At 41.0% G+C, this 14,583-nt stretch overlaps 1 protein-coding gene and 1 long non-coding RNA gene across 2 annotated transcripts in view; one reads left to right on the top strand and one right to left on the bottom strand.

Moving 5' to 3' along the window:
• Positions 1–14,583, top strand: part of LOC145439960 (uncharacterized) — a 48,801-nt gene that overhangs the window by 4,480 nt on the left and 29,738 nt on the right. Inside the window, exons 2-3 of the mRNA XM_080317629.1 lie at positions 4,761–4,857; positions 13,264–13,363. Of these exons, the coding sequence (XP_080173755.1) occupies positions 4,761–4,857; positions 13,264–13,363 (197 nt within the window). The remainder of the gene's footprint in view (positions 1–4,760; positions 4,858–13,263; positions 13,364–14,583) is intronic.
• On the bottom strand, positions 11,291–11,971 carry LOC145438521 (uncharacterized). Its single transcript, XR_013914953.1, has 2 exons — positions 11,719–11,971; positions 11,291–11,438 (listed from the first exon to the last, which is right to left on the bottom strand). It is a non-coding gene; the product is annotated as an uncharacterized LOC145438521 (long non-coding RNA).

Raw genomic sequence — 14,583 nt, 5'->3', positions numbered from 1 at the left:
TTTGAGTAACTCATAGAATGAAAATCCTATGTAGTAGGTCTATCGTATGAATGTCATTCGACGCATTGAATCTTTCAATGCCAAAATTTGAGATTGACAATTGATCCAACTGAAATAGAAGCTATTTGTTGGTATCATTCTCCCGTTCTAGCCTTTCCGTCAAGTGTCAAATCTTCAGCAAAACATGTGATCGATTAATGGGTTTGTTGAAGGTATCTAACGCAGCTCATACTTAAGAATAAAATGATATTTAATGATTCCGATATTTTTGCTTTATTTGTATTCCTTGAATAAAATACTACTTTTCTAGTAACTATTCCCATGGTAGACGTTAGAGAGCACATTGTTATACTGACGTAAAGATTTGAAAATGTCGATATACAAGTGTGACTTATTTCGTCTCGATACTGCCTTCTTATGACCCGTAGAGTTGGCGAACCCTGTTGTGGACTGACTGGTTGGATCTGTCTCATGAATCTATAGAAAATCATCTACATCAATGCACAACCTGTCATAGATTCTCTTCACTCGATGTTGTTCAACAGAAATCTTTTGCCACGGAAATGTAGATGGGACAGAGCTGAATCTCACAGTCTGCCTGCAGCAATGCGTTAGCGACAGAGCGAGGATCTTTATTCGTCTACATTACATATCAACATCACACAACCAAAATAAAACACAGTGAAATGCGACATGCAAAAGGTAGATGGAGGCTCGATATGACAGAGTCTTTAGAGCCGAGCCACACTGGAGAGGAACAATTATTACAGTTGATATAGCCTACCTATAAGAAAAAAGTGTCTTCCACGTACTCCTGTATTCTCTGAGGGATCTAGAAATGTAAATCACAAACAGTACAGACAGAGAGAATTTATTGCTTCGTAGAAAATAAACAAATTTGACTGGAAATCATGATATCACATGTAAAGGTCTTATTACTCGTCGCCAACACGGCATTGATATAATACAGGGTATTCATATTCATTTTACCATAGGATAGATAGTCCGCAAGGCTGCAACCGTAGGAGATAATATAAGAAGAAACACAAGTATATAACTATCGAAGTTTCACACAAATATGCCGGTGTTACCCAAACGTCGAAGAAAATCTTTTCCAGTACTCATCATATTGTGAATCCAATCTTTCTTTAGCTTCTTGATCGACGGAATGCGATGAAAGCAAACATTCTCCCGAAGTCATTATTGCGCAGTGCACATAGGGATCAGGGACGCAACATATGAGAGTGTGACACACCTTTCCCCCTTCGGCCTCGATTTCTCATGCTATATAGAAAAGCGCAGCTCGACAACTACAATGACCTACGTTACGCCCCTTCAAAAGTGATGAGTTACGAAACGTAGGCTCCGACAACTGGCCACTGGCCAGCCTTTCGTAACAATGGCGCCGCCCATGCGCATCGAGTGGAAATCGTCTATTATCGGACAATCATACGTTTTATATAAACCGGAGATAGCATCTCTTCACCGGCGCCGGTATAGTTCAGCTGGTTGCCAGTAAACTCGCCCCAAAGTAAATTCGGCCCGTCGAATTCGGCCCTCGGTCACTTTGGCCGTCGGTGAATTCGGCCCTCAGTAAATTCGGCCAGGGCCAGAGTAACAACAACAGTTACAATACCATTATCTAACCTGAACCCTAACCCTAATCCTAACCCAACCCTAATCCTAACCTAATCCTAACCTAATCCTAACCTAACCTAACCCTAATCCTAACCTAACCCTAATCCTAATCTAACCCTAATCCTAACCTAACCCTAATCCTAACCTAACCCTAATACTAACCCTAATCCTAATCCTAACCCTAACGCTAATCCTAACCCTAAACCTAACCCCTAACCTCCAAATCACTTGATAATATTATAATTATGTAATATAATACACAGCATTAGTTCGTAATACAATTTTACACAATGTTCTCCGAGGGCCGAATATACCGATTGAATTCGGCTGTCGGTAAATTCGGCCCCGTAAACATCGGCATATATATATACATTTATATATTTATACGCATACCCTGTTCTCCAAATCACTTGATAATAATATAATTATGAAATTAATTCACATTAATAGTTGGTAATACATTTTTATAAAAAATTCTCCGAGGGCAGAATTGACCGAGTAACCAGTGAATTGACCGGTGAATTCGGCCGTCGGTAAATTCGGTCCCCGTGAATATTCGCGCTATCTCCCGTGATTACGCGATCTACGCATACCCTGACATCCAAATCACTTAATAATAGTATAATTATGTAATTAATTCATGTTAACGGTTGGTAATACATAAAAATACAATATTCTTGGTGGGCCGAATTTACTGATGTAATGGCCGAATTTGCCTGGGCCGAATTTACTTTGGGGCGAGTTTACTGGCAACCAGTTCAGCTATTTGACAGAGGCAAGAGCGATACCGGTAGTCAATCATAATATGTTAGCGTTTTGCTGTGGATGCTAGTTAGTAGTCTGCGGCGTGCTGCTGCTACTTCCCAGGCACTGGTTGGATACCGCGAGCGAAGCGCAATTTAGAGTCTCTATTGAATTCGAAAGATTCCCTCATCTCTGATCCAGTTTGCTGGCAGAAACCACTCCACCGATCAAGATGAAGATGAAACTATTACACTGGTTAACACAATTTTTGTTAACTTTGATCAGACAATTGATCATGACTAACCTTTGTACGCTGAAATAAAAAATGACTACCGTTTTTCACTATCACGTCAAGTTTTTGCGTTAGGCACCCACCACATTGTCTCATAACGTACATAATAGCACTGTTACTTTTAATATTTTGTGTTTATTCTCCAAAACGTTTCAAAAACCACAAGCAGTCAAACTCGAAAGTAAATCAATAGACTTCAAATAAACATTTTCACTGCTTCATTTCGTTGATATAAACTGATATTGCTTCTACAGGACAAGTAAAGTGAGAGTTTCAGGGTCCAAATTTACGCTAATAACCCATAATTCTGCAGGTTGTCTGATACTCGAGCAATAGTCAGCTAACATATGTAAGCTCCAATCTACTCTGGTATCTTGCCCCCATCAGGTTCAGATGCTGGGGGACATTTTCTCCTTGCCCCTCTCTGACTGTCAAGTTTTCAGGGAAATTATTTAGATAGTTTAGCTTTTTTCCTTTTTTGAATGTCTGCTGTCCTACATAAACATGGCTGTGGCACATGTGTATCAGGGTTACATAGATGTGAATCCTTATTGTCTGACCACTAAGAAAACACAATATTTAAAAGCTGACACATATGATCCAATCGTGCTTGTGATATTGCAACAATTCAATGTTTCTGTATTATTCTCAATGTTGCTGTATTATTCACGAAGACTATCTGATTGTGCAATTGTCACTGCACCTAAGACGTTGCCATTTTAGAGAATGCCACACTTTGTGACCCTTTTCGAGCTACCTATAGGCATTTGCCGTGCACTTGAATCATAAATCGAAATTCCTAACTCCTCCAGTAATCCATGATAACGGTATCATGCCAATGCCAGTATCACGGCAATACACAAAGCTACCGAAAGTAGGCCTACGAAGAAAAGGCTGTTTCTCATGATGAGGGATGAAAAGTGAGATACCTTCTTTACCTTGCCAAGTAATCTTTTCTCACTTCGTAAGGATGTTAAAATTTTCCAAGATTTCTATTCCAAGTACCCCGAAGCTTATGTCAGATCAATAACTTGTTCTAAATCATTTTCGATTTCAAAATCTTCGTCATTAGGCCTGGCTGGCCTGCTATCCCTAAGATCTTAATCTTGATCCAAATTATCGAGCCTATAGGAGTTTCAAGTTACACTGAATAAGCTGAATGGGGCATTGGACCTATAGCTGATAGTAAATGTAATGCTTATTTTTCTTGCCGTATCCTGCAGTTTGCATCAAATATGTGTGTGAAATATCCTCGGATGATTGCATCCTCCAACCAAAAGTGGGTGAAAGCATCTGCCTAGATCGACACCAGTATCTTTTTTTTAATGATTCAATTCAGTCCTTGGCTATAATATAACTTGATATATGGTAAAAGTGTAGATATTTTTATATGGTGTTGAAAAGTAATATTGCTAAATTCGTGAAAATTTGCATATTTTGGGCATATGCTGTAGAGCAAAAACTTGACGTAGTAGAAGAAAACCAGCGGCAATTTTGGAATCAGCACTCCAAAATTAGCCTAAATCAAGTGCAAAATCAAAGTCAACAAATTTTTCGTTCAAAATTATTACCCATTATGGATGGTCCCAATTTGACTCAACATGTTTCCACGCTACTAAAAAAGATCAGTAATGATTCGGGCGACCCATCGTTATCACATACGTTAAACTTTTCAGCTATCATTACCACATAGGCTGAACGTTTTCAGCTATCTGGATGATAATTCACAGCTCCACATTAAAGCGTTATCTATCCTTCATCACCCTGATTGACATGGTCGTCATTCATCCCATTTTCTTTTGTTCGTGTTGTTATAGTTATTATAAGTAAAAAAACAAAAAAAAATCATGATTTGAATTATTTAATTGATTTTAATCAAGGGCAAAATGATTTATACCAGAACCCTAACTGCGTGTAGAATTTGGAATCTTTAAGATATGAAGATTGGTTTAAGATGTGCAACAGTTGAAATCGGGTCGAGGCGACACAAAGTTTTGAGCCGTTACGTCGAACGCAGACTCGGAGAAAAAAGACAAATCCTGAGATTTCTGCAACTTCGATTGTTTATTGATGAATTCCGTTTCAGGTTTTCCAGCGAAGAAAATACGGAAACGTGGATTTCTTCAGAAGTTGGGATGATTACGTCAACGGATTCGGGGATTGTGATGGAGATTTCTGGCTCGGTGGGGATGTTGTAATTTGATTACTTCAAGTTGTAGAATTTTGACGATATTGTAATTCGGTCATTATCTGAATAGCAAATAACTTGCTTCTGGGTAGGGTTGTCACCAACGTCTCAAGCTCACGAGCTCACGAGTCGAGTTTTGACTCGAGTCAAGTCCGAGTCCAAGTCGGATAGCAGCGAGACGAGTCGGAGTCATATAGTGTTGAGACTCGAGTCTCAGTCATTGCGTACAATGTTCATGTTTCGAGGTTAAGTCATGTTCAGCCCTTTTTTACAACTCTGCTTGGGTTATATGGAATACCTCGCATTCATAATATAGCGATTTTCCCTAAATAATAACATTACTAGTCCTTTTTTCAAGTAGGCCTACCACGCATGCGAAATAGGCTACGTTACCGATAATTGGTAACTTTCTATTCGTCGTAGATAACTTTCTATTCGTCGTAGCTACAATAAAATGCCCCTATCTTGGCAGTCTAAGACTCGAGTCATATATGACTTGGTCGAGTCATGCGCATTGATTCAAGTACAAGTCGATGAGTCAATGCACATTGCACAAATTGACCCATGTCGAAAAAATAACCAAATGTGACTCGGCAAAATATCTCGGCGTTACCATTGTGTTAGATGACTTTATCATACCTGCTAAAAATGTACAATCTCATTACACAAGATCCATGTCAAAGGGAAATATCTACTTACCCCCACTAGGGCCGTGGAGTCGGTAAATTTTACCACCGATTCCAACTCCAACTCCAGACATTTTCTATAAACCGACTCCAACTCCGATTCCCGAGTCTTTAAACCAGTGGCTCCCAACCTTTTTCGGTGTGAGGGCCAAATTTAAAATTTCAGAGACGGTCGGGGCCGCACGAATACCAAGGCAATGAAACGGACCCAAATATTCATCAAAATATGAAAATTAGCATTGTTCCGATAAATCGCTCGACGCCATGAGCGATTGTTATGGTCATTGTGTTGCCGCACTTCCATTGTTCAGAACAATCAACCTTTGATGGCTATATTGCCCTGGCAAGACTTCAAACTGTTCACTGTTCGCCGCGACTTATCTGCTGCATAGGGTGCCCATTTAGTGAATCAGCTTTTCTCGGGTAAACGCGCGAAGCGCGAGAAATTTCTTTACATGACTGAATCGGTTAATATGATCGGGAATTGCATATATTGCTATCAATTTTCATCCTGTCACTGTTCACGTAATATGATTTACCGACGTATAGATGAGTGTGGTGTGTTTGAAAAGGTATAGGCCCCCTCAATAATAATTAAACATCTCCGGGGGTATACCCGTTGACAGGAATGTAACAGCACTTCGTCAGCCCCCCCCCCCCGGGCTCCAATGGGGTGATAAACTGACTCGGCATCACGTTTTTCGCTTTTGCCACGAAATTAAAGTAGTATTGTTTAGTGAGTGTGGTGATTATTGTTCCTTCGTGATATCATCATTTGTTTTGATTACCCTCGTATTACCCTACCTATATATTGAGTGTTTTCATGTAACGCGTTTAGTTGCTTGAGTCTTCATTTAGTTAATAAAAACCAAACTTGCGTTGAGGTCGTAGTACGTTTTCAGTACAATTTTATTAACTAAACGACATGGCTGCTTACAACGAGCAGCTCATCCGCGTACCAGTGTTGGAAGTGTTACCACGTGCAGTGGATTCCCAGAAGGTTTTCAACCATTGGAAGCGTATGTTGGAGAGCTATATTGAAGCCGTTGAGCAATCAAGAAATGCCGGCTCCGCATCGTCTGGAAGTGGGTCGGATCCACCCGTCCTTGCCGCCATCAATAAGATCGCTATTATGGGTGGATACATGAGTGCTGAGATATTTTCGTATATTGAAGATAAGGAGAACTACCTTGAAGCAATGGAGAAATTGAAGAAGATGTATTTCAAGAAGAACAATACTATTTACGCTCGTCATAACCTCTCAGCCAGAAAACAAATGACGAGTGAGAGCGTATCTGAATTTGCACAAGAATTGTTAACATTGGGCAAGAAATGCGAGTTCAAGCCGGTTACCGCAGAAACGCATTTGGAAGAATCTGTACGCGATGCGTTCATTTCTGGATTGCGATCAGCAAATATACGTCTCCGTCTTCTGGAACACGAGGAACTATCTTTGGATAAAGCGCTTCAAGTTGCAGACACTATGGAGAAAGCAGAGTGCTTCTCTCGTTCCTATGAGACCACCGCTACTGTGAATATATAGCATGGCTCACATAGATTGCGCATCCGCACACATTGCTGCAAATAATGATGCAAGCGAGATCGCTAATGTTAATGGCGTGGCTTGCACGGATCGTACATCTTCGAATAATGATGCAAGTGAAGCTGCGGTAGTCCGTCGTCAATCGTCGAAGTGAATATTTTGTGGTAACAGTCACGTTTTAGACCGTGCCCTATGCCCTGCTCGGTACGTGAGGTGTTTCAAGTGCCAAAGGCAAGAACATTTCAGTAAAATGTGTCGATCGCAAGTAGTGAAAACAGCTGCGTCTGTCACCGAACCTCGAATCTCGTCCATTCTTGCATCTAATGGCTGTTCCTCGCTGTCCAACACTACTGTCCCCGCTTATGTTCGTAAAGCAAAGTTGCGTGCCTTACTGGATTCCGGAGCTTTAGAAAATTACATAGATTCTAAAGTAGCCGCTTCGCTTGGGTTGAAAGGCAGAGGACTGCAAACCATGATCAAACTTGCTTCAGGACAATTCGCCGCCGAAGTCAACGGTTTCGATTGTGTTCCTGTGGATTTGGGTAATCGAATATATAAGTCTGTTCGGTTCGGCGTTCTCGACGATCTTTGTTGCGATTTGGTTCTAGGCCATAATTTCTTCGAAATGCATAAAAGAGTTGTTTTTGAATTCAGTGGCGATGGAGATCTAACCATCAACAGCGGCAGAGCAAGTGGCAGTGGCGATGGTATGGTTACAAATGAAAGCGCTGACGGGAGCGCTGATACGGCAGCAGCAGCAACCGATGCTTGTAATGTGATAGCTGCTAAAGTGGATGAGACGCCGTGTATTTTTCGGTTTGTAGATGGAAACGTGCAGCCCTTGGCTACCAAGTCTAGAAACTACAGTAATGATGACAACGTGTTTATACGTGACGAAGTCTCAAAACTTTTGGAATCTGGGGTGATTGAACCTTCCTCGTCTCCGTGGAGAGCTCAGGTCTTAGTGGTAAAGTACTCCAGACACAAGAAGAGATTGGTCGTTGATTACTCTCAAACAATCAACCGCTATACTCCGCTAGATGCGTATCCGCTTCCGAAGATTGAAAACGTTGTAAATGAAGTAGCTCGGGGTAAATGGTACATTGCGATAGATTTGAAGTCCGCTTACCATCAGGTACCTCTTGGAAGTAATGATAAGCCTTTTACTGCATTCGAAGCTTGTGGTCGTCTATATCAATTTTGCAGGCTTCCCTTTGGAGTCACTAATGGAGTTGCTGCGTTTCAACGCTTTATTGACAGATTTATAGAAGGCAACGTACTGAAAGGCACTGTCGCTTATCTAGACGACATCACCATTTATGGCGATACAAAGCAACAGCATGATGAACGGTTGGAAGCTTTTATAACCGCCGCGAAGGTTTGTGATCTAACTCTGAATGTTAACAAGTGCACGTTCTGTGTTAAGGAATTGTCCATTTTGGGACACCTCGTCGCTCATGACTCCATAAAGCCTGATCCTGCTCATCTGAAGCCTCTGGTTGACTTACCTGCGCCTTTTAACGGAAAAAGTTTGAAACGTTGTCTGGGAATGTTTTCTTACTACTCGAAGTGGATATCGAATTTTTCCGGTAAAATTGGTCCGTTATGTAACAACGATTTGACATTTCCGTTAAGCAGCGAAGCCTTGATGGCATTTCGGCAATTGAAGAACGATCTCCTACGGTCAAGTCTCGGCTGCATTCTGGAGGATGAAGAATTTACCATCGAGTGTGATGCTTCTGAATTCGCCATTGCTGCAATACTCAGTCAAAGAGGGAGGCCGGTTGCGTTTGCGCACAGAACGCTGAACAAGCATGAGAAGAGGTACGCTGCCGTAGAAAAAGAAGCAGCTGCCATTATTGAGGCAGTACGTAAGTGGGGATATTTACTGCATATCAAACCGTTTACCTTGATCACGGATCAAAAGGCACTGTCCTTCATATTCGCGAAATCTCATCGCAGTAAGATCAAGAATACAAAATTGTCCTTGTGGAAACTCGAATTGAGTGCATTCAAATACCAGATCAAGCATCGACCTGGTAAAGATAACGTAGCCGCCGATTCGATGTCGAGAGTTTGTGCCTTTACAGGATCGAGCTTACGGAATATTCACGTAACTCTGTCGCTCCCAGGAGTGCGATGGATGATGCATTTCGTTCGAGCTAAATGTTTACCTTTTTCCACAGAAGAAATAAAGGAGTGCCGAGATTGCCCAGAATGTGCTGAAATTAAACCTCGATTTTTCAGACCAGAAGCTTATACTCTCGTTAAAGCTATTAGGGCATGGGATCGCGTGAGTATAGATTTCAAGGGACCAGTCGCTGGAAAGCGACCTTACTTGCTTGTTGTAATCGACGAATTCAGTCGTTTTCCTTTCGTCTTCCCAAGCGCCGATATGACGTCGCAGACTGTTATTAGCTGTTTATCGTCATTGTTCGCTTTGTTCGGACTACCTGGCTATGTACATAGTGACAGGGGAAAGTCTTTTCTCTCTAAAGATGTCCACGAGTTTTTGATCCGAAAGAGTGTAGCGACCAGTCGTAGCACTCCTTACCACCCTACGGGTAACAGTCAGTGTGAGCGGGCTAATCAGACGATATGGAGGTCAATTAAACTCTTACTCGCATCTCACAAATTGCCAGAGAGCGCTTGGGAAGTGGTGTTAGCAGACGCCTTGCACTCTATATAAGGTCATTATTATGTACTGCCACCGGAGTCACTCCGCATGAACGTTTCTTTTCATTTTGTCGTCGATCGATGCACGGTCAATCTATTCCAGATTGGATGATATCCAGCAAAGATGCGCTCCTGAGGAAATTTGTCCGAAATAAAAGCGATCCTCTTTGCGAATATGTCGAACTCATTGAAGAAAATCCAAAGTATGCTCTTGTCAAGCGCCGAGACGGTCGTGAAACTACGGTATCTGTAAAAGACCTTGCTCCGTGTCCTCCTCGTGAACGAACAGAATCATTGCGCTCAAAGTCTGAAACTGAGGAAGATGAGATAGCGGAGCGTGAACAAGTGGTTGAAGAATCGATGAAGTCAATTGAGAAAGAACGCACGAACACCGATTCTCAAGTAGATCGCCCAGACGACGTCGATGGCAGTCCGATGCCTGAAGTATCTCTCCGTCGATCTACTCGCGTCCGTCGGCCTCCTGATAGATACGGAGATTGGGCCTAAATTGTTTTGTTTGTACCTTTAAAATTTGTCATTTGTAACGATTTATTTATAGTGTAGTCTTATTTTTAAGGAGGGGTGATTGTGGTGATTATTGTTCCTTCGTGATCTCATCATTTGTGTTGATTACCCTCGTATTACCCTACCTATATATTGAGTGTTTTCATGTATCGCGTTTAGTTGCTTGAGTCTTCATTTAGTTAATAAAAACCAAACTTGCGTTGAGGTCGTAGTACGTTTTCAGTACAGTGAGCCAGCGCGAAGCGCGAATATTTTGATAATTCATGGTTGCATGGTTGTCCTCTCTGCTCACGTAATCAGATTTACCGATAGAGCTGAGAGAGAGGTGCCTTTGAAACTGTAGACCCCATAAAATTGAATATCTTCGGGCGGGCGGACCCCTTGGTATGACTTCTTTACATGATGTTATTTCGTGACCTCCTGTCTGCTATATCAAAAAATGTAGAATTGCCCAAACCTACTAAACTGAAAGATCACACGATTTCAGATTGGTATTTCTTCACTGGCATATAATTTTGCGGGATGGTATTTGTCTTGTGAGGTTCAGATTGCCAAGACAGGAACAGTCGGCGCCAGTCATTTAGGTGCCTATAATGGACAATTAACTCTTTCGACGCCGCGTATCCCCATATGTTCGCTAGAGATTGTCCTCAAAACGCCGCGTATCCCCATATGTTCGCTAAATCGAGAGAGCGTATTTTTGTCTCGAAAATCTGACATGCCGTTTTGCGTCCACGGCAGTCGGGGCATTGTGCGGTAATGAATTCGAAATTCAAGACTTGCTACTACGAGGCAATTTCGCTGGATTACCTGTACGGAATAGTAACTTTATTCGATATATATTTCCACGACGGTAATGATTTTCAACAGATGTCAATACCTAAAGACATTTTACATCATTATCACCAATCTTTAGCGACACATCGCGCGTTAAGTTAATATACGGATCTACTAAAGCCACCAAGTCAGTACATGTACTGCGACAACACAGACTTCACACCAATATATACGTATTTATACAAGTTTTTCAAACGTAAAATTGCGTCGGGAGATGACGAGGACTCAACGAAGACAAATAATGATGTTTTTGTGCAGATCGTTGCTTGTAATCGTACACAAATGGGCTCCGTCGGTATGTTACTGCGCCTGAAAAACAAACTTGAGTACCGGTACTAGCAAAAGTCAAATTTTCGAGCCATTATTGTGGATTTGACGTCACAATGATAATCTTGAAGCATCGACGGCCGAAGATCATGTCGGCAGCAGTATTTCACGACGGTTCTGAACCTCCGCGTTGCCATTGAAAAGGGATTAACGATTTAAGGATAATATATTATCGATATATAATATAATAAGAACATTCTGTGAAATTTACAACGTCACAGCTAATCTATAAGTACCATAGAAACACCAACAAAATCCATACCTTGGCAGCAGCGCGCCTGAAATCAGCCAAACTTCAGTTCGTACCGAAGCCTGTCCTAGCAACACGACAGGATCAATCAAGGCACGTTACGCATCATTAGATAGATATCGTTCGCGGCTACAATACGGACGTAGGTACGTCTCGGTAACTAAGGTAGCGACGAAGTTACGATCGGTTGAAATTGGGGTTATTTGGTGAAAATCGCGGCGTTTTGAAGACAATCGTCAAATTTAGCTCGGCGTCGAAAGAGTTAAACCTACATGTAGGCTATTTTGTATATATAACGAAATTTTGGGTCAGCATAAAAGCAGTCATTTTTCTCGCTGCCGATTGTTCTGGCACACTTCTTGGAGTCGCATGTTACATGGCCTAAAACTTTATATGTCTTGGGGCGTTGTGGTGCGGTAATGGCCAACGCCGATATGCCTACGGTATTTCTAAAAATCTTGCCTAATTTTTTCAAGGGGAAAAGTAGCCAATAATTATTAATCAAGATATGTGGCGATTTTAATTCACGCCTAGCGCGAAATTTTTTTGAAAAAGTTGCATAAATTTTCAAAAAATACTCTATAATTATGCTAATTCACGAAATAATTTCGGGCCCCCTTCGAGCTCGGCTTCCTCAATTGGGGGGTTTGGGGTGCTTACCATACGTCCTCTTTTAAGAGGATTTGTCGTCTCTTTTGATTTTTTTAAAGTGTTCTCGGAGCACGCCAAAATGTCCTCATTTTTTGAGATTTTGTCCTCTTTTTTGTTTGAATATAGGGCCAAATTCGACTGACATTAAGTCAGCACTGTAAGAAAGGTACGGCGGCTATTTCGGGAGCTGGGCTGGAAAGTTGACCTTTTTTCAGTCAACGACCTGTTAATGTGAAAGAAAAACTGTATTTTCCGGGAGTTGAGCCTCTTTTTCTTTTTTAGTCAAGCGACCACGAAGTGGGAAAAATTTACCATTTTTTCAGGATTTTCCTCGGTTTTGAAAGTTATCCATACCTATATATATCTATAGCTACTTCTCGTTCAACTGGAAAGTTAGGGCACATTGCATTGAAACAGCAGTGACGTAACGTTAGCATAGTCTACTCACAACTTTCCTGCAATTCTATAATTAAAAGCTACAGAGGCCAAGCCAAGCAAGAGTATTTTATAAATGTAAATTTTATTTTTTTGTCATAAAGCGACTTCTCACTAAATTTTTGGGGCCGGTTGAGAGTCACTGCTTTAAACCACTTGAGCTATATAAACACACCGACTCTGACTCCGACTCCTACTCCGACTCTAGCAGTACTACTAATTTACTTCGAAAATTATATGATGGTTTAATGACTTTCATGTAACCATTAAACTTATGCAAACATATTATTCACGGTGACATGCAAAATTGTTGTATTTTGGTATAGCATACTCTCTGCACAATTAATATGGAAGTATATCTATTTCGAAATATCCTTCCTTTTTCATATGTTATAAGTTTTTATAACATAGACAAGCCACGGATATTATCTAACACGTATGAACTGTCGCATTTTTGCGTTTGGTCTCCAGGGCTCGAGGAATTGCATCAATTCACAAAGGAAGGTGACATGTCGTTGGAAATCAACATGAAGAAGAAAGGTGGAAAAGACCATTTGGTGGCTAAATACAGGTGAGCTCTATTCGAATGCATCAATTCATTGATCTGGCGCCATGACTACGTTTTTTTTTAAAGGTCAACCGCATCTTCAAAATGACTTTGCCTTATTTCGTACATTATGTGGTTAGGAATATGAATAAAATAATAAAAATGGAAATTACCCCATAGTTTTCAAGTAATTTGAATTACAAATCGAAATTCCTAAAATCAGACACGAAATCATCCAGCCGTGAAATGACGTCAAGTAGTTGACAGCAGAAGTCCTTGTTATTCCTGTTGGCTGTTAGGTAGGATTGATTGCTTAGATTTGCTGTGGATTTGGGTCTTTGAGTGGGATCATGGAAGCTGTGAAGGAGATATTCATAGAGGCAGATGTTATGTCGCGTATGGTTGCTTCATTACGCAATATGCCGTACCTACAATGTCTTTACATCGCTGCCAAAACCCATCCATATACCGACAGGTGACCGGACGCCGTTAAGACCAAAGGTACGGACTTATAGACAACCAAAGGCAGAGTCATTTTCAAATGTGAATCGCTACCAACTATTTTGCTTCAATGGCGTATCCAATTGAATAGTATATTGTCTACTAGATGCTGACGATTACCCCTGACGAGTGTCAGCCAAAAATATTCGGGTTCATTTCAATATGAATATACTATTCAATTGTATATTGAAGTTCTGTACCTCCAAGAAGCTCTTCAATGACGTATCCGTGATGCGCAACACGCGAGAAAGTTGACAACTAAACACGGGCAACTCTCACACGTATAGTGCCGTCGTACTGCAGTAGTGCCGTTCATACTTAATTTTCACGCACTAGTGTAATATTGTGGTAATGTCAGAGGAACGCACTTCTAAAGCTATGCAAAGTGTCCGAAATCGGTAAGTGAAACCGTACTGTGTCAGCTAGTATTGTAAGAGTGTACCGGTAACTAACCGTTTATAGATAGTATTGAATGTGAGTCATCGAAGTAGTTATTGTTTACGCTCATGTGCATGTGCAAATAACTGAGATATGTATGCCTTGAAATACTTGTAAAGTAGAAGTGTACGCAGTCTGAAATAAAACCACTTGAAAATCAATGAAGAAAAAAGATGTATAAAGGCATTAGTTACTATAAAGGGAGTCCATAACCTGCACACTTCATTACCCATAATGGTCATGTCGCTGAACTCCTTTTAATGGAAGAGTTGCCAGACTTTTGAAAATAAACTTCTGTTTGTGTA

The sequence above is a fragment of the Botryllus schlosseri genome, chromosome 5 (genome assembly GCF_051294905.1).
Source record: "Botryllus schlosseri isolate E-star chromosome 5, Bs_hap1, whole genome shotgun sequence".
Taxonomy (NCBI): domain Eukaryota; kingdom Metazoa; phylum Chordata; class Ascidiacea; order Stolidobranchia; family Styelidae; genus Botryllus; species Botryllus schlosseri.
Note: the sequence above shows the minus strand (reverse complement) of the source record. Positions and strands in the feature narration are given on the sequence as shown.